General features: G+C 41.0%; 2 protein-coding genes across 9 annotated transcripts in view; one reads left to right on the top strand and one right to left on the bottom strand.

Annotated features, from left to right (window-relative positions):
- Nucleotides 1-18,929, top strand: part of LOC139993502 (uncharacterized) — a 56,014-nt gene extending 37,085 nt beyond the window's left edge. Inside the window, exon 4 of the mRNA XM_072015284.1 lies at nt 15,425-18,929. Coding sequence (XP_071871385.1) covers nt 15,425-15,643 — 219 coding nt within the window. The 3' untranslated portion in view covers nt 15,644-18,929. The remainder of the gene's footprint in view (nt 1-15,424) is intronic.
- Nucleotides 1-22,814, bottom strand: part of Msi (RNA-binding protein musashi) — a 120,970-nt gene that overhangs the window by 13,880 nt on the left and 84,276 nt on the right. For 2 of the 8 annotated variants that reach the window (XM_072015267.1, XM_072015268.1), the window contains one exon: nt 5,133-5,406. The exons of the other annotated variants lie outside the window; for them this stretch is intronic. In XM_072015267.1, coding sequence (XP_071871368.1) covers nt 5,133-5,149 — 17 coding nt within the window. In that variant the 5' untranslated portion in view covers nt 5,150-5,406. The remainder of the gene's footprint in view (nt 1-5,132; nt 5,407-22,814) is intronic. 8 annotated transcript variants of the gene reach the window in all.

The following is a 22,814-nucleotide window of genomic DNA, read 5'->3' as shown; positions in this document are numbered from 1 at the left end:
TTCAGAACGGATATTTTCAGTTCGTTCTCTTTGGTTTTAGCGTCAAATTAGCTGCTGCTTAACCCTTTCGAGATCAATTAATAAATAGATTTTACGTTCGAAAGTTACGTACGTCCGTAGGAGACTTCCAGGTTAGAATTTTTCTGTGAGCGCCGAAATCTATCAGGATTTACATACGCACTATGTGGAAAAAAAAGAGAAGAATAGCGAGATGGCATGGAAGTAACTGATCAGCAACCTGCAACGCTCGTGAACATAAGCAAGGAAATGGAATCTGATTTCGCTCCACTCGTTTAATATACAGCTACTTTAGTTTGGATATTTTATGTTTTGGCATACTTGAATATTTCATTGATGGATAAGAATCCACATTGTACGCTTGAAATGGGCGCAATTAGTAGATGTGAGTCCGCTTCGACCAATAATACTCTACAATGAAAATTGCGTATGAGATTGAGGCGAGTTCAATCCATTAGGATAAGAAATGAATTTGCATTCGTCCTACTCCGCTTCTTTTCAACTCTGCGCGATAGTATTCCATTAAAATGAGAGCGCACGCTTATCGTACTTTTAAAATTACAGTTTGCGTTAATTTTTAGCTGATTATACTCTGCGCTATCGCTGAAAAAAAAAAAGGAGAATTCATTCGCAAAGAATTACGAATCGAGAATCCTGGCATTTTGGAAATAAGTGAAATAGCGAAGCGCGAGAAAATCGTTCTTTTCGTGGAGATATTAGAAGAACGATCGTGGCAATCTCGTCTTGAGGTCACGGGGATGGATGAAGCGAAACGAGCAATCAGAGAACACCTACTCTTTCCTTCAACCCACATCCCAACGATCATCTGATCGTCTCACCGTTAAACACCCCCATCAAACACGATTTCTGTCCTCACGATTTCGACAATTTTCTCTTTCACCTAATCCTACCCTTTTCTTTTTAATCTTCCTAATGGTCTTCTATTCGCCTGTCCCTGTTGATCAGTTCAATCGCAGGTTCCTTTTCGAATCTTGTCAAACGTCTACGTATATCGGTAACGACATCGCGAACGAGTTGAAACGGGAGGAAAGTAGTTTGCGTGTTCGAAAGGCGAGTCGAAGCTGCTTCGCGGCATCGCTGGCTGGCTCCTCGATCTAGGCCAGCCTTGTTACCCGAACAGCCCATCAACTCCATCGGTTTCGCGTACTAACGAGCAGCTCTACACAGAGCGCGAGTTTCCGTTCGTCGTGCTGGAAACTCCGTGTGCTTCCAACGTGCTCCAACTATCGCGAGGAAGGAAAGAAAAGCTGGAAATCACGCTTCCTCCGATCATTCTTTTTCTCCCATGTCTCTCGTCATTCGTCGATGCAATTAATCCTCCATCTTCATACGTTATAACGAGGTTTACGTTATAACTGTTTCTTTCCGTAATTTTAATGTCTTTTTTCTTTTAGTAGAGATTTTCTTGAAATGTTAAAATTCAAGATAGATCGATATCCGTTTCAAGAACGTATCGTTTCTTCTTTTTCCTCATCTTTTACGTAACCTGCGTGTTACCCGGTGGATTTATGTAAAGTTGTGTGTAAAATTGGATTGTTACTTGATGGCCATTAATCCGCACCCAACCAGTCCAATTATGAAAAAGCTTTCGTCGCGATTGGAGTAGAATATTCCGGTAGTAGTAAAGTATCGCAGGAAAAGGACGCAGAACGTGTGACTCGTTGTTAAAGAACGCGTAATCTAGAAGGTCGCCGTTTCGTGCAATCGGGCTATCGCGTTTTCTCGTTTGTTTGAAGCGGGCGTGGTCCTGTTTGTATTTAATTAATCACCTTACTACGGTATCATATCGCGAAAAATGCTATACCAATCCTTTTTCCTCCATCATCGACCGAAATAAGCTCGCCGGAACGTAAAAACTCGTGATCGCGGAAACTGATCATACTGGAATTCGTAAATATTAATTAGCCTATGTTACGTAGAATGAAATTACAGAAACGACGCTCGAAAAATGATAACGAAGTGTTTCAAACGGGAATGCGATATTAAAAATACTTATTGGCCTCTGGAAGAGAGAACATTCGCTTCGGATAATGTCCTTGCAATTATAGATTCAAATAGGTATATATCGTTCGAGTACGTGCAAAAAGAATTATCAAATATTGAACATGTGAGAAGATAAAAGAAAGGAAAGAAGAATGTAGAACAAGAGATAATCTATTTACGTATACAAAAATATTCACGTAAAAAAGAGAATTAAGAATTAGAATGAATAACAGTGATTGATTCTGACGTACATACCTTGCAGGCCGCTATATCGTAGCGAAAGGTAGAATAGAAAAACAGCAGAAACCTTATTGGTAGTCGGTAAAGGTGATTTCTACAATGCTCAAAACGTATTGCATTACCGACGTCTCTCCTATTTCGATTTACCGAGTAAGCAAACGTTTGAAACGTAGTTCTCGTTTCTACCACAACTCGTTCAAAACGGAACTACGTACGCATTCTCTACGTACGTATTTAAATATTGCCATTGAAAATATTTCTCTATGGTGTTCTATTCCAAAATCATCAACACGGACACTAATTTATTAATCCTGTCTTTTTCTATCTTCTTCTTCAAGCATATTATTTCGAATCTTTCGCTAAAGCTACCATAATAAATCAATTACAAGCTTTTAACGATGATCTTCTCTTTTACAAAGAGAATTTAGTTGGTAATATATCCCTCGATAGTTTTCTACAATTATAAAACCAAATTCTCAGCGTATAAAAAGAACGCGATTCACGCAATGGTCATTTTCGATACAGCAAAAGTATTAAAAGCAATTTCTATCAATTTCCAGATAAGTAATTACTAATCCAGATAATTGATTCTCTCATCGTCCATAAACGGAGTGTATCGAGGAACTGTCTGATTAGACGCTGCCCTCGACAAGAGAATCGCATTTGCGCCATTACGCGTTACATGAGTCGTAACATACATACGTACCATTTATAACAGACTCCTCTTCCATGCGTTCGAGAAACTTCGTTAATCACGAAACTCACTTATCGTACAAAAAATCGTCTGTGTCGTATCAAGGCTACTTCGCATGCAGGATTTCGTTCGGCATCTTTCGTAAGATCGAAAAGAATTCATTTCCGGCGCGATGCGGCGTGACGTGTACAGAGGTTCTGCTCAATCACTCATCTTCAACCAGCACTTTTCTCGACCATGGAACACGCGCTATCGCGACCATCTCCCTACCCAATATTCACTCACGATCGTCCAACCCCTGTGTTTTTCCTACTTTTCAAATTCACTTGAAACCTTTCGTTCCTTCCGAGAGGAAACTCTTAGCGCAGCTTCGCCCAGCAATCGTCACCATAGATAGCTTTTAAATTAGCTTCGAAAATATAGAAAATTAACGATTATCTTAAAAATATACATATATTCTTAAGAAAGAAAGCAAAGAAGAAACAAACGGACAACAATTAGTATTCTTAACTCGAGTGTGTAAAGTTGGCGTGTACAATTTAGTACCGTAACGAGTTTCGTCGAAACAGATTCGACTGAATCTTTTCTGTCCGTAACCACACACCTCTGGCCGTAATTGAGAGAAATTAGAGTGGCGCCAATCATCTCTAACGTTGACCAGCATCTAATAGATTTGCTGATAAACAACCGGTTCTAGCGGTTTAAATCGGTTGCCAAAACTGGTCGATCAACCGATTAATACTCGTCTTGATCGACCTTCTTGTTCTGCTTCCTCTATTCGCGTCACGATAACTGATCGAGTTTCTTACTCTGCACTCCACTTGTACGCTCTCTCGTTTTCAACGATTTTATATCTACTAATCGCGGCCGAACAGCGTGCCAACTAAAACGACAAGGATTGATTTAGCTGTATTATATAGAACGGACGTCTACCATAAAAGAAACAAAATGAAGCTTAAACGATCGTGATTGATCGCGTTCGTTTATTACGGATACAATCGGATAATAGCTGTCGACTGTAGTACGAATAAGCGGTAGAGAAGTTCGCTATCTATCGCAAAGTGAAAGGTGAATAGAGACGATGCGTTGACCCGAGTTATCAGCTGGTCTCGATGTTGGATACGTCTAACGGTGTCTAACGATCTAGGTCGGTCCAGGACGAGGTATCACCTTTTCCTCGTCTTGTATTTCAACGCACGCTTCGGACTGCTTTGCTTAACGATTATTCTACTTGGGTGCGCGATAATGGAGAAAGAAAGAAAGCGAGATAGCTTGCTGGTGAATTGTGCGAGCAATGGAGAGCAAAAATTGTAAAAGAGGAGTGCAAAGGAGGAGAGAAAGAGAAAGAGAAGGTACAGAAAGGGTAAGAGAGAGAGAGAAAGAGAGAGAGAAAGGAAAAAGGGAGTACACGAGAGAATCGATCGTCCCGTATCGTTCATATTATGTACATACGTAGTACGCTGTTTTTGTTAAGTAAAAGTTCGCATATCGAGCAACTGCGCGGCTTTTCTAACCAAGAATCTAAAATTCAGTTTTGCTGCACGGCAAAGCAACGAACGAATCGAGAAAGCAAAGCCGGCAGGAAGTAGCGATGGGCGTTTTACAAGACTACGAATATTCGAAGAATTTCGAACAAGATTCGAAGATTTGCAACTCCTGGTCTTGGAAGTCTCGATCTTCTTCAGTTTTCAAGGTCTTAAGTGTAGCTTTAGAGTAGCGCAAATTATAAGGACGAATAACATAAATAATTATGTTTATGACAAGTCGAACGTTTCAAACCTTCGACAACACCTCATGTTGATGCACTATTTGGACAAAAGTATCGATTGAAGACACCAGAAAAACATCGAATACTTACCAAGCTAATGCAAAAACTACCAAAATTCTGCAAACTATCAAGATATTCTAACATATTCGAGACGTCCAAGAGTTCCAAGACTTATCGAGATATTCAAGAAATCGTATGCTTCGATTCGTGTTCAAAGTTCCACGTTTCTTCAAACGTCGCATATGCAGATGCGATGCGATACGAGGTGTTTTGAGATCCCATCGCTACAGAGAAGTGTAGCAAGTAACAACACGGTGTACTGCTATCGACGGTCCGCAGCCCTTTCCGTTTGCCTTTCTCTCTTTACCTGATCATTGATCAGAGAGTTTTCGGTAATTAGGGACTCACGAGAGACAATACAGCATCGGGCCCCGGTCACCGTTGGTCCGTCGTTCGTGTTCGCGCTTGGTGGTCCAACGTCGGTTCACCAAGACCGGCGACCAGGATTCGTACCTGCATCCTTGAAAAAAAGAGAGACGGAACAGGGGTTCTTGGGTGAAAAGGCTCGTGCTCGGTCTCGTGTGTAGCCCGGCCCGTCGCTGCTCTGTGCCTTTGTCTGTCTCTCTAACTCATTTTCCCCTCTTTCCTCTGATCCTCTTCCTCGAGAAGAATCGTGGAAAGCCTGCGAAAATCGTCGATGCTTGTTTTCGTTGCGAAAGACAGTGTGAATAGAGACTCGAGAAAAAAGAAAAACAAAAAGTGGGTACTGTGGAAGGAAAGAAATATCAAGGGGAGGCTGAAGACACGATTGGACAAAACGGTTAGGAAGAGAACAAACTCGGTCGAGAGAAGGGTATTTCGTCATTTAAACTCGTTTCTGACTATTACGCGATCTCTCGAACCGTTTGTGGACACAGCAAGATCGTTCGACTGCTCGTACAACACTAATGTTATAATATGTCTACTAACCAAGGGGATCAGGAAGAGTTACTCGATCTTAGCGATCTCAACGACATATGGTGGTCTATGATTATATCGGTGACACGACAATTACAAAATTTATATAAGACAAGAAACATTCCTTCTTTTCTTTTTTTTTTTCCTTTTCTTTTCTTTCTGGAGGAGAGCAATATTAGAAAAAATAGAAATGAATGATAAAATTCTAACGACAAGTAATAGTAACAATATAGTAATTACATCGATATATAGATATATAGATACTAAGAAAACACTACTCGATATATGACACTGAGAATTAATGAAATCGAAAAATAAAAGGGACAATCGCTCTAGTTTATGTATATGTGCGTGTGTATATATATATATATGTAGAAAGAGAGAAAGAAGCGACAAAATATAGTTTCTATGACAAATCTGCCGCACTACCAGATATATCAGTAGTCTCGTCGCACTAAATTACCAGTAAGGGCTCTCGCAGGTCAAAATGAATATTTCAACTACAAGCGATATTTATATACATATATAAATGTGTGAGATATGTATATGTTACGTATACACGATCTACAGACAGCGATTATAACCCGTATAGCTTGTGATATCGTTAGATTGCTGTTACTATACAGTTATACACAAATAAACGCAATTCTGCAACTAGTCGATCGCTATGATTAATTGCAACGCCAGCTCCCATTGCGAACTAACCTATATTATTTAACCTATGAGGAAAGAGGGTGCATACGCTATCGATCGAGGAATCGGTTTATTCGTCGGCTCTTTTTAAATCCAAGCCCACGCTAATTTCAACTCAAACGCGATGCATACATATATACTTCTTCTTTTAAGGCCATAATATGTATGTACACGTGTGTAAACGGTTTTACGCGGTCGTGTTACATTAAACGAGCAGCTCATTTAGACACGTGTTTAATCGGGACACGAGGATTATGATATTTAACGCTAGAACTATCAGAGCAGTTGAAACGATTATTTCGCAATTTTGCATAGGAATTTTATTTTTCATAGTTTTACCGATCTGCCACGGAGCTTGTTTCTTACAACCAGTGAAAAATTTGTAATCAGTTTTCTAATTGTAGCTGTGCTAAGTTTGGAATTTGCGATTCTATTATCGATTCAAAATTAACGTCACAGATATTGATAACGATTTCGCTTATTTTCATCGATTTTTGACTAGAAATTATTCAACGATAAAAAGATTGTTTCATGAAATACCTACTGATTTACAAACTTTTGATCGGTAATTTCTAGTTCCTTTGATGCAAGTTTTATACGTTAATCGTCTATAATTTTAGCGTTACTATCATTATTTCCCTTTTAGATTGCCGATTTGCATGTAACGTTCTCGCTAATATTTACACGCGAAGATAATCGGGACGTTTAATAATTGCCAGTATTCTAGTCGGCACAGTTTGCACACGCTCGTCCACAGATTAATCAAACGTGTCGCGTAATATCATAACAAATCTACTCGTGAAAATCCCATAAATAAAATATAATACGAGAATAAATAATATAATACAAACCACTAATAATATTTATTACGTTCGTCTCTGAATTAATCGTTGTTTAAATACTAAAATCAACAGAGTGAATCGTTAATCGACGAAATAGAAAACTGAAAATTCGTTGACAACGAGCAGATCGGTTTGCTCGTTTCCCACGCTTTTCTCCGACGTTGACTAATTGATACGCGGATTAAATCGAGAAACGACAGAAAAGCGGGGAAAAAAAAGCGGAAAACTTAGGAGGGCTCTGGATGACCCTGTTGCTTCAAGGTTAAGAGGACTGCCTCGAGAGAGGCACGAGGGCCTGCTGATGTCTCTTGAAAACGGCCACCTTATGTATAGTGGCGAATAAAGAGAAGAAGAAGAAGAAGAAGAAGTAGAGGGAGAGAGAGAGAGAAAAAGGGAGAGAGAGAGAGAGAGAGAGAGAGAGAAAGCAACGGTATGCAAAAAAGGAGTAATGCTAAAGCAGATTAAGGGCGGTATTCATAGTAGTTACTCGGTCACGAAGAAGTCAAGTATTGCGCAGCTTTTCGGTCTCGTATGCGCGAATAACAATTAAACCTCTTAAAAGCCAAACCGATCAACTTTGCTTCTTCTAAATCTCTCAGTCTCACTGCGATTAATATTCAAAATGGAAAATCGGATTATCATTACGATTAATATTCAACGTCTCAATCAAATGAGAAATGTCTCAATTTTGACGCAAGAACAGAGATTTTATCTGCGAACAGGGACATATAAAGGAAACTTATAAAATTGCTTCCTGCAAAATCAAGGTTGGTGGTATCACACAATCGTCGCTTTCCTCTGTTGTCTCTTGATAAATCGAGGATATCGAACAATGCGCGTGCAAACCCACGTCTTCTCGGCCCACGACAGTTTCGTAGGCGTAACTGCAGTAAACCGGAACAAAAACAAGGGAGGAAGCGAAAGAGATCCTGTCTGTCTGCTCTACCAATGCCGCAAGTAATAATAAACTATACGAAAATCAGAAATAAAATCGCATAAATCATCGATTTTTATCTAACTTCCAATCATTTATTCGGAATGTTGCGATATGGTCAAAGTCATTTTACTATTTACTTGCTCGCTCGCGTACTTTTATTTAAAATGGAAACGTTTGCTTGAAAAACGGTTCTGCCAATGGTCTAATGTTGTATTTATACTATGAGATTTCTGATATCGTGTTATTCTATCGACTCTTTGGTATAGTATAAATGTTAAATAAATACGTTCCCTTAAAACGACGTTGCGCGGACGGTATTTGTCTGAAAGCTATTGTTTGCTATTAAATCGTTCAAGAAATGGGAGCTACATCGTGTCTGTTGTGGAATTGTTTGCTGTCTACTGTTTGGCATCCCGTGGATGGAATCAATTAATTGGTATGCCCGAACGAGAGAAGAGAAAAAAGCATAGAGAGAGGGGGGGAGAGAAAGAGAGGGGGAAAGAGAAAGAGAGAGAGAGAGAGAGAGAGAGAGAGAGAGCGAAAGAGAGACAAATGCGATGAAAATGTAAAGAAACTCAAGAATCGGTAGGAACGAGTGGTAGCTATTTATTCCGCAAGATCGGGTACTTTGTTGAATTAATCGAAAATATCGTCGGCACGACTTAATTAATTAAACGATTCCTTAAACAAACCTTGGCGCAGCGAGATTCTAATCGTTTTAAACGCGAGAGATCGATAAGCGAAAATGTATTTATAGTAATTCTCGTTTAATCAATGAATTTTTTGTCGAAGTTTATGACGCGTCGTTTGTTATTGAGCGGACCCTTCAAGCGCATAGGATGCTAATTAAGCTGTAGACGTGGTCCGAGTTGTAAATTTTATAACCTGCAATGTTGGAAATTCCAACTTCTCAAAAATAGCAGATACACTGTTCGTATCGTAAACTGAGGATAATCTTATATCCTCAACATCATCGATTCGATCTGTCGACCGTGCCGTTGTTGTTGTCTACTTGTACGTCATCGAAATACAAGCAGTGAAATATGTAGATTTTTACTTTAAGATTATTCAATTATTCAAATCAAATTGTTGAAGTCTTTCTAATGAAACCGATTTATTGCAATTTCAAAGGACTGTACTAGTTTCTTAATAGATCAACTACGATAATTTACAATATGCAAAACCAAGTTACCTAAGACCTCGTAAATCAAATGCTCGACTCATGTTCCTCGTTTCATTCATATGCAATGTTCCTCGCTTTGTTTTTTAAGTGAAACCGATTAAAAAAGCAATCGATAATTCCTAGAACATCTACCACACGCATAATCGACGAGTCTCAAGTCCGACTCTGCGTTCAGCTGGCACTTCTCTGTTGCAATCGGTTGAGTTCGCGAGCATCGTCTGGCAGCCGTATCTTCCTCGTGAGAAACGTGCTCCTTCTGTCGCGAATTAACGAGCATACGTTACGCGGTCGTTGCATCGTCTTAACGAGCTGCAGCACGTGTAGGCGCGCGCCGCGAATTAACGAGCAGCCTTTCGAACGCGCCAGCCGCGTGTCTCGACGTTGATATTTCCTGCGGCATTCAACGGAATCGATTCTTACGATCCAAATCGAGTTTCAATACGTTCTTCGCTCGCATCGCCGCTTCCAATGCGACCCCAGCCTCTACTTTCTCTCTCTCTCTCTCTCTCTCTCGTACGATATAATTCCAAGTCTCAGAGAATCGAAGAAAAACGAAGAGAAGCGAGAGGTCGATCCACCGCGTGCGCGACAGCTTCATCGACGAGTTGACGAAGATTTGAGAACCACCTGCAGAACCGTCTCATCTGACTCTCTAGAGTCAAACCCACCAGCCAGCGTCGTCTCATCCCTCGTGTTCCAGGGTGAAACGTTCTCGTTCCCTCATCGCGTTCCACCTTCCAAGAAGCCGTGGAGCGTACGTTCCACGTGCATGGAAACGCTGCGGTGGTGAACGAACCGGCATGCAAAAGGACTGCGAGCGAGCGCAGTATTGTAGATCTGTTGCAAAACTCCCCTCCCGAACCGTTCACGACTCCCACCCTCCGGTGGCTGCTCTTGAGAGACCAGCCAGCAAACTCCATTTCTACCCCCGGCTCGAGCCACCGTCTCCCCCACCGCCACAGCCGACACCTCCCCTCGAAGGCCACCCCCAACGAACCTATCTTCCTGGTCAATAACCTCGCTGTGCCGTGTGCCGTGTACCCGCGACATAGTCGGCTACCATCGCGTTTCGGATCAACGTGCTTCCACATAGCACACGTGTCTCTTCTTTTCTTCTCTTTTTTTCTGTTTGCACCTTCTAAATTTATTTCCGTATGCTATATAGCAGTTTTGATTTTCTTCTTTAACGCTGGAGTATGTATCATTCTGTTACAGTTGACGCACGACGTTTTCGGATAATAGTTCGTACTTGATTTTAGGATGCTCTGCGCTAATTTCAAGAGCTCGGTTTCCATCGATCACTTTTATCGCGCGAAATATAAAATACTAGCTGAAAACTGGGTACTTTAATGTAAATACAGCCAAATTCGTAACTAATTTTCGTTTTCTAGAACCGAACAATAGCAACGCAGGGCTGAATTTTAGCTCGCTACTTTCTAAACTTTCTTTCAGTCGTTCTTCTTCCTTATTGATCAACATTCATGTAGGTGGACTAAAGGCATATAGGTAAATTTAGCTCTAAGCGAACTATAACTTTAATGTCGAACAATTCTGCATGAATTTCGAAGTAAAAGTATTCGAAGAACAGGGATCACGAGCGACGTGGAAAGAAATATAAAAATTGAGTGCCCGGATTGTTCACGCTAGGATTAAAGAACGAGTTTGGATTTCTAGAGGGGATGAAAGAGGAAGCGATTGATCGACGAGTATCCGAAGCTCTTATTCTCGAGCGTTGCATCACAGTTTCGTTCCTTTTTCACCCGTGTTTCCCTTTCTACGAGATGAGAAAAGAAACGACGACGTCGTTTTATCGAGTGTCGTCGACGCGCTACGACAACTTCTTGTTTGCTCGTCTTCGTCTATACTCGTTTCAAATGGAAATTTTAATTCGATTTGGAAGTTCTTTACCTTCCGAATCTCCTTTCGTGTTTATCGCGCATCAGAGAGCAAGCACGTGCGCTATCTCCGTGGACAAAAATTAACGCGATACGTATCTTCGTTCTTCGTTCGTTCTTGGTTAAATTGTATCGCACGTCTCTGCCAACTACCGATACGACGGCAGAAATTTCTCTCGCCATCCTGACTATTGATCCTCTCTCTAGCGAACTGATAGAATTGTTACAACCTTCCTTCCTTCGAAACACGTTCTTGCGTTTTCCCCTCAACTGCAGCAGCAAGTATTCTACGGCTGTTGTGTTCTTCGAAATTATAACGAACCGATTCAGATTCCGTAGACGCGACAATTTCAATGAAATTTCGTGATATTGTCTGCTTTGAAAGCATACAAAAAAGAATGAGGCAGAAAATTTTGTTGAGGCTATAGAAGAAATATTCTCTTAGAAATGGAACACGTGAATAAAAATAATAAGAAAAACGCGATCCGATCGATGAGAGAATTTTTCGAGGGCGAGAATGATGTTCGGCGAAAAGATGCCATCCGTAGGGTGGCGCCATCTGTGCCGGTCGTCGGGAAACTCGTCTTAAAAATCACCCCCCTAAGATCAATACACCGTACGGGTAGACAGTAAGTCTACGGAACGCGACCGAAATGCCCCAGGAGGTTACATCTTTTAATTTTCACCGCTTTTCTTGATAATTTAGAAACATGGTGCAAGCAGAATGCGAGTACAACGTGTGTATAATAATTTCTCGAGCACGACCACGTGCATAGTTCGAGAACTTAATCGTAAAAATTCGGAACTTTAATTAATCTCCCTCTCTCTTTCTCTCCCCCCCCTCTCTCTCTTAGACGATCTATACCTTTCCATTTCGAAATTCGAATTAACCGATCTTCTCTGCTGAAGCAAGTAAATTTTCCGACGTAGTTGGAAAACGGGATTGAAGTATGTTATTAGAATTGCGATTAATAAACTGTGAATATCCGCACAGATTCAGATTATCATGACGTTTCCACTAGAGAGATTGAATCCAAATATTATAAGTAATACGCTGTACTCTGGATATTCCGTACAATCCTGCGTATTACATACATTTTCTACGTTCGATTTTTCCACGTATGCACAAACATCCGCAATCTGATTAGCTTTTCGTTCGCGTTTCGCCTAATATTCCGCTGTTCGTAACAATGCCGAGCAAGGTTTCTCTGTTTACGGACGAATTGGCGGACGCAGGTGTTCGAACGATTTAGAATATCACGCGCTTTGGAAGCCATAGAAGAAAAAGGAAGGAAAAAAGGATGCATCGTAAACGAGCGAGGAAGACCCGTGAATTCGGGTCAGGCATTTGGCTTACGAGGGTAGTTTCCAAAGGTTTCCTCTCTCTTTGGAATCTCCGCTTTGCGGCTTCTAACGAGATAATTTGATTTTCAGGTTGCACAAAGCACTGCTTTCTCTCTCTGTCTCTCTTCCCCCTTCTGTCTTTCCTTCCTCTTTCCGCCCCACTCGAGATCTCTTATGTTTTCACACAAACTTTTTTCACCGCTTAATCGGCAACAAAGTCAGTACGAGGCCGATCGATCGATCGATCGCCAACTGTATCGCGAATACGATGTATCGTTTCATTAGATCACCGCTTTCGACGTGGTTCCACGTAGATTTTTAATGAATTACGGTTTTTCGATAACGAAAGTTTGAAAAACGCAGCCAACGATGGGCAAAGAAAGTTTTTAGGTAGAACACGATGAAACAGAACAGCCATTGTTTGCAGTTTCAGCGATATTCAAAATGCATTTGGAATAGATTCAAGTTACATACGTGTACAACCTGCTAACAATAACGATCGATCACCATTTGTTGGTATACTTTCTCGCGGTATGAGCTGCGCAAATAATCGTTTTAAAATCGAGCACAATGCAACGAGCATAATTAAACCTGTCGTAGCGTCGCACGATTTAGTTTTCACCGGTAATGTTTTTTCACACTCCGAACTCGCGTTTTATGGCATAATTCCTCGTGGAGAACACGTAGAATTCAACTGAAATTCTACGCATTAGTCTTCTGAATTAGTCGCGTCTAATTTGCGATTTGCCAGTCCAGTTTGCGTTGAATTAAAATTAAACGGTTCACATTGTAACGTCAGACCTTAATCGCATCTCTGTGCGCGTGTTTCCATTAATTAATTCTTTATCCTAATTTCCATCGTTGCAACGTACAATGAAACTTTGTGTGATAAATGAAAGAGTCGTTTCTGTAATTTGAAAATCATTATTTAGAGGCACGACAAATAAAGAGATGGTTACATAATTTGTCGAAAATCACTTGTCCCAAAGGTAAAAGGCGACTCGGTTGGCGGCGGATTAATTCACGAAATCCCCTCCTTCGCCGCCAATTCGAACGATGGCGCCGCCATTATTTGGTATTCTTCGTCCCTGCCGCATTCAAGCCTCAGCAAAGAACAGCAGCCAAGTAAGCACAAAGAACGCGTAAGACAAAACCATCGAGGGCGAAATCCTCGCTTCGTCGGATCGTCGAAATTCTTCAAAATCGCTTTATATTACCTCTACATCCTCTCGCGTCGTTCCAAACAAAGTAACAGATTTTCGAATTCGAGCTTTGGCAAAAATGATTCCTTCAGGCTTTCTCCGTTTTCTCGTCGTCGAAAAAAATTGTCAAGATGGCTGTTGAATTTTCAATGTATGTTTCAGCAGAGGAAAGAAACTGGAATTAATTAAGACTCGATGACTATGAACACGCACTTGTAATTATAATTGCCGTCACGGAGACGGTGCCGCGTCACCCTACGAGATCTACGATCATTAGAATCGCGAATCGAGCGTCGATCAATAGGAAGAACAACTGGACCTTTCATTTCAATATCGTTGCACCGCAAACGATACTACTTCTGCAGTTGATATCAAAGGCCATCATTCTGAAATAAAATTCTTTACCTTTCTTATTGATTCTTATACCATGATATAATACCGTCGAATTTACTAAAAGCATTCCCTCGGTGATATTGACCGCAAATAAATTTTAAAAAGACACACACAATTTCCTGGTGATAGAAAGTTGCACTGTCTTTCGCACAGTTCTGGTGACTCGAGCATTTTTCCAGCGAGCATGAAACAATCATGCAGGCTGGATGATTATTCGAGAAGCGCGTTGTGCAGCAGAACGGCGAGAAACACAGGGCTTGGTTTAATATTGACAATGGCAACGACAAAGTTCCTAACGGGACTGGGGCTGAGGGTTTACAGAGGGGCGATGGCACGGAGTAAGCAGCTTATTGCGAGCGACGCAGTATGGATTTTCAGCGACGTTGCTGTTTGACGTTGACTTCTATCCGATAGTTGCTGCGCAGTCGAGACATCTCTACCGAAAAACTCTTACATCGCTGGATGAAGGCTGGCATATCCGCGAAAGCTTCTTTCCTTTGTACCCTCCCGAACATCGAGATCAACTTGGTCAACTACTACACTCGTTCCTGACACTTTGCTATCGTTTCGTTGCACGAGAGATGTTTGGATAACCGTTCACTCTGTTGCTTCGTGCATCTCCTCTTCCTTAGTTCTATCGCTTTCTCCCTTCTTTCTAACAACGATCGTCGGGCGTGTATTTTAGACTACGGTTATGGCGAAAGAGTGTTTTGATGATCAGTTATTTCGATGAATATATCGGAACAAAATAAATATGCATAGAGAATATCAAAGAATATGTAGAAAATGTTTGTAGATAAAAAGATGAAAGAAATTGGACTACGATGTCGGCTCGGGCTCATTTTTCAAGTTATATGCTATTTCATTTTACTTCGAGATAAAAATCTAAATAAGTAACATAGAATATGGATAGGACTTCGGTTGTTGCGTTAACAGAATGTGAAAGACGAAGCGTGAGTAAGTAAAGTACAAAATAAAGAGAAAGATACGTCAGCTCAAGGACATTTTTATACGCGAACCTTTTACACCGCTTTGATGTCTACAGTCTCTATAAACATCCTCACATATCTTCCGACACTCCATATAGATTCTTACGCATGTATGCATACATTTTGATCTCTGGGCGTTTCATTCGTCAAAACAGCAGTTCATCGGAGCAGAACACACATTCATTGTAACCATAGCTTTACACATACGTTGTCACAAAGTGACGCCGACATAGTATAACCTTTAACATGATTCCTTCGTTTTCAGATAATCAAACGGCACAAGTTGAAGCCGGCGATTCACTTGGACAATCGGTACCGGTTAATGAGAAACGAGCCTATGCTGGACGCGGACGGAAATGAAATCGATCAAATCGGCGAGGACGAAACTGCGCCACCTAGCCCAGAGGAAACGCTAGCTATAATGGAAGAAAAGGGTCACGATTATTTTACCATGCTTTTACCACGGCTAAAGGTTACGGAATAGAAAACCTTGTATCGCGTTCGAATTATTTTTTCAAATACTAATAAATAATTTCTCATTTCGAACTTACGTTCAACTAAATGTAAACCTAACGCATCTATTCTGTTACATCGTGGAATTCAGCTTGTTGCACAGTAGAAGAGAAAAGAAGTATAATTTTACGAGCGAAGAATGCTAAAATATCAGGTTTTATAAGTTGACGTATGACCTGGCTAGAAGGAAATAATATTTTTGTCAAGATATAGGCCAACTTTTTCCACGCGAAAGAAGCGTACACGCTGTATCCATGCGGAAGAGGACCGCGTAGCTGGTACGCCAGGTGTGTGGTAGTTTGTAGAAAGCGAGAAGCGAGCAACCCTCTTTTGATGTCCGATGGTAGCTATCCAACGTAGGTAGGCAGCTGTTGCACGTTCCACTACGAGATTATAAAGAGCTGTACCGTGAAACGATGCTTCGATGAAAATTCTCGACACTTCCAACTATGTTCCATGTATAAACAAAGACAGTAATATCCTCTCGTTTTTCGCGTTTCTCGTTACAAAGTTCCAGAGTTTCAGTATTCTATTCCGTTTCGTTATGGGAGATTCGGTCTGCTGTTGAAATTTTTCTTGCTGCATAATTCTTGCTACGCAGGTATGCATTATTTACGTCACTCCAACATTTCTATACAGTCTCGAGAAGGCTGGACAATTTTAATTTTCGTTGGAATATATCGATACGTTAGATGCATTAGACCTCACAAAAGACAGACATTTCTTGATCTACGGATCCAATAAGGGCGATTTGATAAGGAAAGAGAAAGCTAGTCAATGAATGTCAATCAAGCAATGCGTATCGCGTAGACCCACGTCATTCATATTCACTTCCTCCGTAAACTCACTTTAATCAGTTACATGGAGAAGAACCAGATAATCTGTCGTTCGGAATTACCAATCTCTTAGACGCGACACTTTCTTTATCTAGAATTTCCTATACTTTCACTCATCATTGTTAAAAATAAATTACATTGTATTTACGTTTTAAAGGATCGAAACCGAAACCGATTTAATTGAAATTGACTTGTCCTTACTAATGTTTAATTTTTTATTTACAGAAGCTTCTGATGATTCGTATTATGTGGAAACAAAAATTGTCATGTATTAAGCAATTAAATCCAGCAATTTCCAAACGATAATTCACGCTCGGTTCTCGAATTGAGCGTGACTAAGACAGATTAGCGGACACCGAGAGATACGAGGCTCTATCCCGGTCGAAAATTACGTAACACGTGGAGAAATACGTTCGAATGAACATTGACCGGAATGGCGGGCTCGTCTATTCTCGATATCGATGTCCCATAGACGGGTTAAATCGTTCGCACACACCGCGAACGTTTCTAATAACCAGATAATTTCGCAACGATAATACAATCCAGACCTCAATCTATGATCTCACCCCGTTCACCGGGGTATAGCGTGCTACTTCGAATTAGTTTTGGATAATTTCCAGCACTTTGTAACTAGCATACTAACAAACGATCGTGTGCTTTACACGAATAAAACGCTCGTCGTCGCGTGCAATTTGGATAAAATCCAAAGCGTTACGCGATTTCGTCCGCTATCATTTTATTCCAAATAAGAACGCGATTATATTCCGAGTTTCCTGGTTTCTTGCACGATACATTCTTAACGATATCGCTAGAATTCTTTTCGCCCATTAGAGAAATCGATAAGCAGGGGTAAAATACCGCTTCTTCGTTAAAAGTACAGGTATACACGTAGGATTCTTCGGCATTAGCGGTACAAAGAAAGGTACTGGCCGACACTTCGCAAACAAGTTGGAAACAAGGTTTGAAAGTGTGTCATTGGAAACACAACCGACCATCGCAGGACTATGGTTTATTTCCGATATAACGAGTATATAACAGGGTTAGATAATGACTCTATGAAGGTCAGGCCAGGTGATAGCCCATACAAAGCGATTAAGAGAGGCTCCCTTAATGCGGCGAAAGGTAGGAAGGTAGGTAGGTAGGTTAGCGACAGCTGTTACTCGTCCCTGCACGAGGCCATACATCAGAGCTATACATTAGACAGCGTGTTTGGATCGTTCAACGCGGTTCAGCAAGTGGACCCTTCCACGAGGTTGCAGCCTGGACCAGGCCTGCGTTACCTCCGACATCGTCGTCGAGGGCAGCATGTGCCTGGACAAAGAGCTCATTCAGCCACGGACAATGGCCTTGGCTGGAGAGGCCGCTGCAACAAGCCTGCCTCCTGCCTGCCCGCCTGTGCCTTCTCTGTCTTCTCTGCAGATGGCCTGCAATCAAGCTTTCAGGATACTATTTTTCCACTCGATCGAACGTATCGGGCAATCGTCATCGATCAATTAACACATTCACGACCATTTTGTATCGAATCGATTTCATCAGGTTGAACGCGGATTAACAACGACAATTATTCCGTATTGAATCGATTCGATCGGGTTGAATGGTAATGTGTATTGTTGTAGTATAATGGTTTACAGGGAGACTATGTTAGAATATGATTTGGAGATTAGGAAAATTCAATTACGTAAGCAAATCCAAATGTTGTGGTTGTGCGATGAATTTGCGAGCAAGTTTGAAGCTTCGGTATTTCACGCTTCGCACGAATGTAAATATCGTAACGGAAATAAAAATATTCGCACACCAGAGTAAGATCCAGAGTAACTTTGCGATATCTTTCTTAGAGAACAACAAATTATTGAAAGAAACAAAGAGATACTAAGGTTGCTATTTCATCTTTTCCTCGAATCGTCACGTCTGTCCTACACGATGAAAGTTGCTAACTGCTTTCTCGATAATGCAAGTACCGTTTTTCCGTCCATTCTATTGTCTTCGTCGACCGAGGCTATAAACGAGTGACAAAATGCAAGTCTAACGGATCGAAAGTCGACAAATGAAGAAAGAGATCGAAAGATGTCAGCGAGGTTTCGCATGGACAAATAGAAAGGAAGGAAGGACAGAAAAAGAGGATCGAGTTCCCTTTTTCCGTCCATTTCGAAAGGCCCTTTTAGTGAGCAATTTAAAGGCTGGCTCTCAGACCTGCTATACCGTACAGCGTACAGCAACTGACGGTGCGCGAAAGCGAGAGCGAAAAGGAAAGAAAACGAACTCGCTCGCCGAAGCGGGAAAGTGAATCGACGCCACTGTTCGCGACCGAACATGCCTCGTTTATGCTCTTTCTTTCTCTTCTGCTTACCTTCTCGCGGCAAAATGTAACCTCAATCGCATGGTTGCAACAGTGTCTCACGCAGACCAATGATCTCTGTCTAATCTAGTAATAGTTCTTAGTTGAAATGTTTTAGTAATGTAGAAAAATAAAAGACTGAGAAATGTCGCTAATATGAAAAATAATATCGTAACTATTCCCTCCCAGGAACTTATCTATTTTGTCTCAGATATCTTCAGTTCATCATATCTATTTTAATATCTATTTCCATTTCGATTGCTTAAGCTCCGTTCGTTTTTTCAAATGGTTTCATTAAAATTCGTAAAAGCGAAGACGCAATAGTTGCGTCTATGACCTACCAACGAGAGTCAGATAGATTTTCAGATAATTAACCGTTTGAGTCCCAGGGGTCATTGAAAGAACAGGGCCGAAAAATCCTGAACAGCACGATAACGCTTATTTTAATCGATTGCGAAGAGAAAAACAATACAATAGCGCTCGTCATATTTGTTACTTTATAAAATACATCTATATTATTATATATGCGTACTATTAGTTTATAAATATTTCAAGTTTTATTCAATAAAAATTGCGCGATCGCACTGTTTGGGACTCAAACGGTTAACCTCTCAGGTACGAAACGCTACTATAGTGACTTTCGAGGATGTCATCTTATATTACGACGCGCCACTATAGTGGCTCACTCTACTAACTCATTCGCTTACCGTTTGAACCGTCTGATCTTTTTCATTTGTCTTGCTTCACACTTTCTTTGTCCTCACATTTTATAACAGTGTTAACAATATACAGACAATATATGGTCTTTGTTTTTGATATGCCAGTATCAGGTATCAATTGTTGCTTTTCGTTAAAATAAATATACCATTATTAGATGCTCTTTTTAACATGCCGATCCTTATCCTTATAATTTTTTAGAATCTTCAACCTTAAAATGTCGCTTCAAAATAGAAAATTAAGAGCAATTTGACAGACACTATCGCGCTACGAGTGTAAAAATTGTGACGTGGGTTTACGTTTCGTACTGTGTTTTAAAATATATCACACTCAATTATATTATTAATTACTAAAGTAAATTATTAAAGTTAAAGTATATGCATCAAACTTTTAAAAAAAATTATAATTTAGTTATCAAAAACTTCATTCCAATTTGCTTGCGTGAGAACAGCATTATTCGTCCCACATTGCAGTGGTGTATCGTTCACGCGTAATTCGCGTTAAACTCTACCATACAAAGAAACAGCCCCACGTAAAATTCAGCCGTACCTAAGAGGTTAAGAGGATGCAACGTATGCGTGAATATCAGCAAACGTATTAAATCATTACTTCGTTAAAACCGCAAAGAATTTGAAAAGTTTTATACGCAAAGATAACACGCACGTGTGGTGAATCGGTTCAATTCCCGCAAACATTCCATTAGAAACAACGGCGAACTTTAATTTCCGTTGAAAGATCGCAAACTCGTTACCTCGTCCCGTTAATTAATCGCATCCGGAACAGCAAAAACCGTTCCAATCTTTTTTCTAAACGGATTAACACTTGTTGATCGAGATACGCACGTTCCAGGCTGTCGCTGGTTTAATCGTGGAGCGTTTATCGGCACGCGAACGCACAGAGCAAGTGTTTATGTTCGCTGTACAATAGTCAACGTGATTCTTAGGAGGAACATCAGCGAGTTTGATTAATACGTCTCTTCTGTTCGCATTATCGGATATTCTCTCCCAATGAAAACGATAGGAAAGTAGTTGATGCAGCAGCTACTACGGCGTGTCTCTCGATCGCGGTCGCTATTCTTTTCATTTTCACCTCGCTACTGCTCGGAAAGAACTTTCGCTGAAGTACGTAATAAAATCCTTGCTGGTTTCCCTCTCTCTGTCGTGCTTGCCGCTAGAAGGGAGCACTTCAGAAGAGTTTATATCGCGGATCTGGTATACACCATCGGCGCGCGTCTGGCAAAAGAGAGGCATGCCACTTAAAAAGGGCGTGGTGTGCTTTCTCGTGTTCCACGGGAATAAGTACACCGCAAATACGTGTTATTCCTCTGTGGATGTTCGACCACTGTGCGAATGCGATTCGTGGAAAAACAGTACGATTGTGGTCCGACTACGAAAGAAAAGAGAAGTCTAACCAAATAAACTCCTTGTTTCGGTTGAAAACTACTTGAAACTCGCGGGTGGATCTCTTTCGAGCACATAACGCTACAGATACCACTGAATGAAAACTTGGGCTTATACCTACATTCACGTGCTACATCTATTATTAAATTAGTGCTGCAAATATCAATGACAGTATCGTTTAGTTTGACAAAATCTTTCGTTAAGTAAATATAAGAAACATGTAATAGTTGCAAACTTTTGATTAGTAGCATCCAACTTATATTTTTGTAAATATTTAATGATTATTCACCTCCGTAAGTTTACTTATCGCAGGAAAGAAGTGAATTTCAAAGATACAGTTAGAAGGTACGATTTTTTATTTATAGAATAGATGAGCATAGTTGTGTGCGGCTCATGTGTGACATGATAGACGAAGACGAACTCAACATCGACTGAAATCATATGCTTTCTTAAATAACATAACTGCCGGTCGTGCCTCGTTTGCCAGAAGAGACAGTGACCTGGTAAACGAAGCGGTTTACGCTTAACCGCTAATTTAATTCTCATTGCACTCCACTTTCATCGCGTAAACGATCCCATTTCAATTTTAAATCGATTTTAACAACTTTCTCGTTGTAAAAATTGCACGTATATCGCGAGAACCAACAAACGCTCAAGTATTAAGAGTCGTTAACGTAACTAACAACGTTGTAACTCGGTTACGTTACCGTTGCTCCGTTATACAAACTCGTTACCAAGTAATCTGATAACGAACTGGTCAATTAATTAAACGCGATATGAACTTATTGTGACGCGAATTGTATCAAATTCCAAACCAGCCAATAACCGCGTCATCGAAATTGCTCGTCCGGCCGCTTCAAACCGCGCCATGTTTAAAATAACTATCCGCTTCTCAGCTGACCTAAACCATGCGATACAGCAAATATAGACAGTTATGTAGCAAACTAGAGAAAAGAAATGGCACTAAAGGCGTATCGAGCATGCGTACAGTATTTGAAAGGACTTTGCAGAGTCCCATTCTTCTTCTAGGTACTGGTTGCATGAGCCGGCAGAAAGCGGAGACAGACAGGACAGCGTGAGACGCTAAACAAATGAGAAAACCGCAGGTAGAGAGATAGAAAGAGAAAGAGGTTAGTGGACAAGGGGCATCGGGCCCCTTGAGAGGAATCGCAAGGAGAGGGAGACGAGGGGATAATCGACGGGAGATCGCGGCGAGAGAGGAGAGAAAATAAAGAAAAGAGTAAAAATCGGGCGAGGTGAAGGAATGCTCGGCCTTGGCGCCTACCGGCTGCTCGAAGAGGCCTCGCAACCTCGTCTGTCCGAACGAGGAGGCTAAGGATAGAAGTCGCATCGCGCCGCGACTCTCCTCGTGTAGGTACTTAGGTACTCGGAGAGCAACATTTCCACCAGTGTGGGAGTGTATGTACTCGCCGAGAGCAGCCGGTCGTGACAATGAAACTCGCGGACGATGAAAAGGAGGCGAGATTACGTAGGGTAGAATCGCTCCAATCCGAAAGAGGATTGACTGCACTCTGATCTAGATGGCTAGACACGTTGAAGATGGCGCGTCTGGCGATATCTTGGTGTTTAATACCTCGATGAAATGTTCGCAAATATTAATAAATCTGTCGATCAACCAATTGTAATATCAGCCTTTTGTGATGGCAGTCAATAAAGTCAATGAGGCGAGCTAAAGGAAAACGCCTTGGATGAAAATTCTATACTAGGATTCGTAGAATAGTAGGGTTCACAAAGTATTGTGAACTATCTGCTTTGTCATGCACGTTAAAGACTTCTTCTCGACCGAACACTACATGGTAAACGTAGTTCACCAAAGAAGCTAAGGTACATGGT

This window comes from Bombus fervidus, chromosome 13 (assembly GCF_041682495.2).
Source record: "Bombus fervidus isolate BK054 chromosome 13, iyBomFerv1, whole genome shotgun sequence".
Lineage (NCBI taxonomy): Eukaryota > Metazoa > Arthropoda > Insecta > Hymenoptera > Apidae > Bombus > Bombus fervidus.
This window is presented reverse-complemented; position numbering and strand designations above follow the sequence as displayed.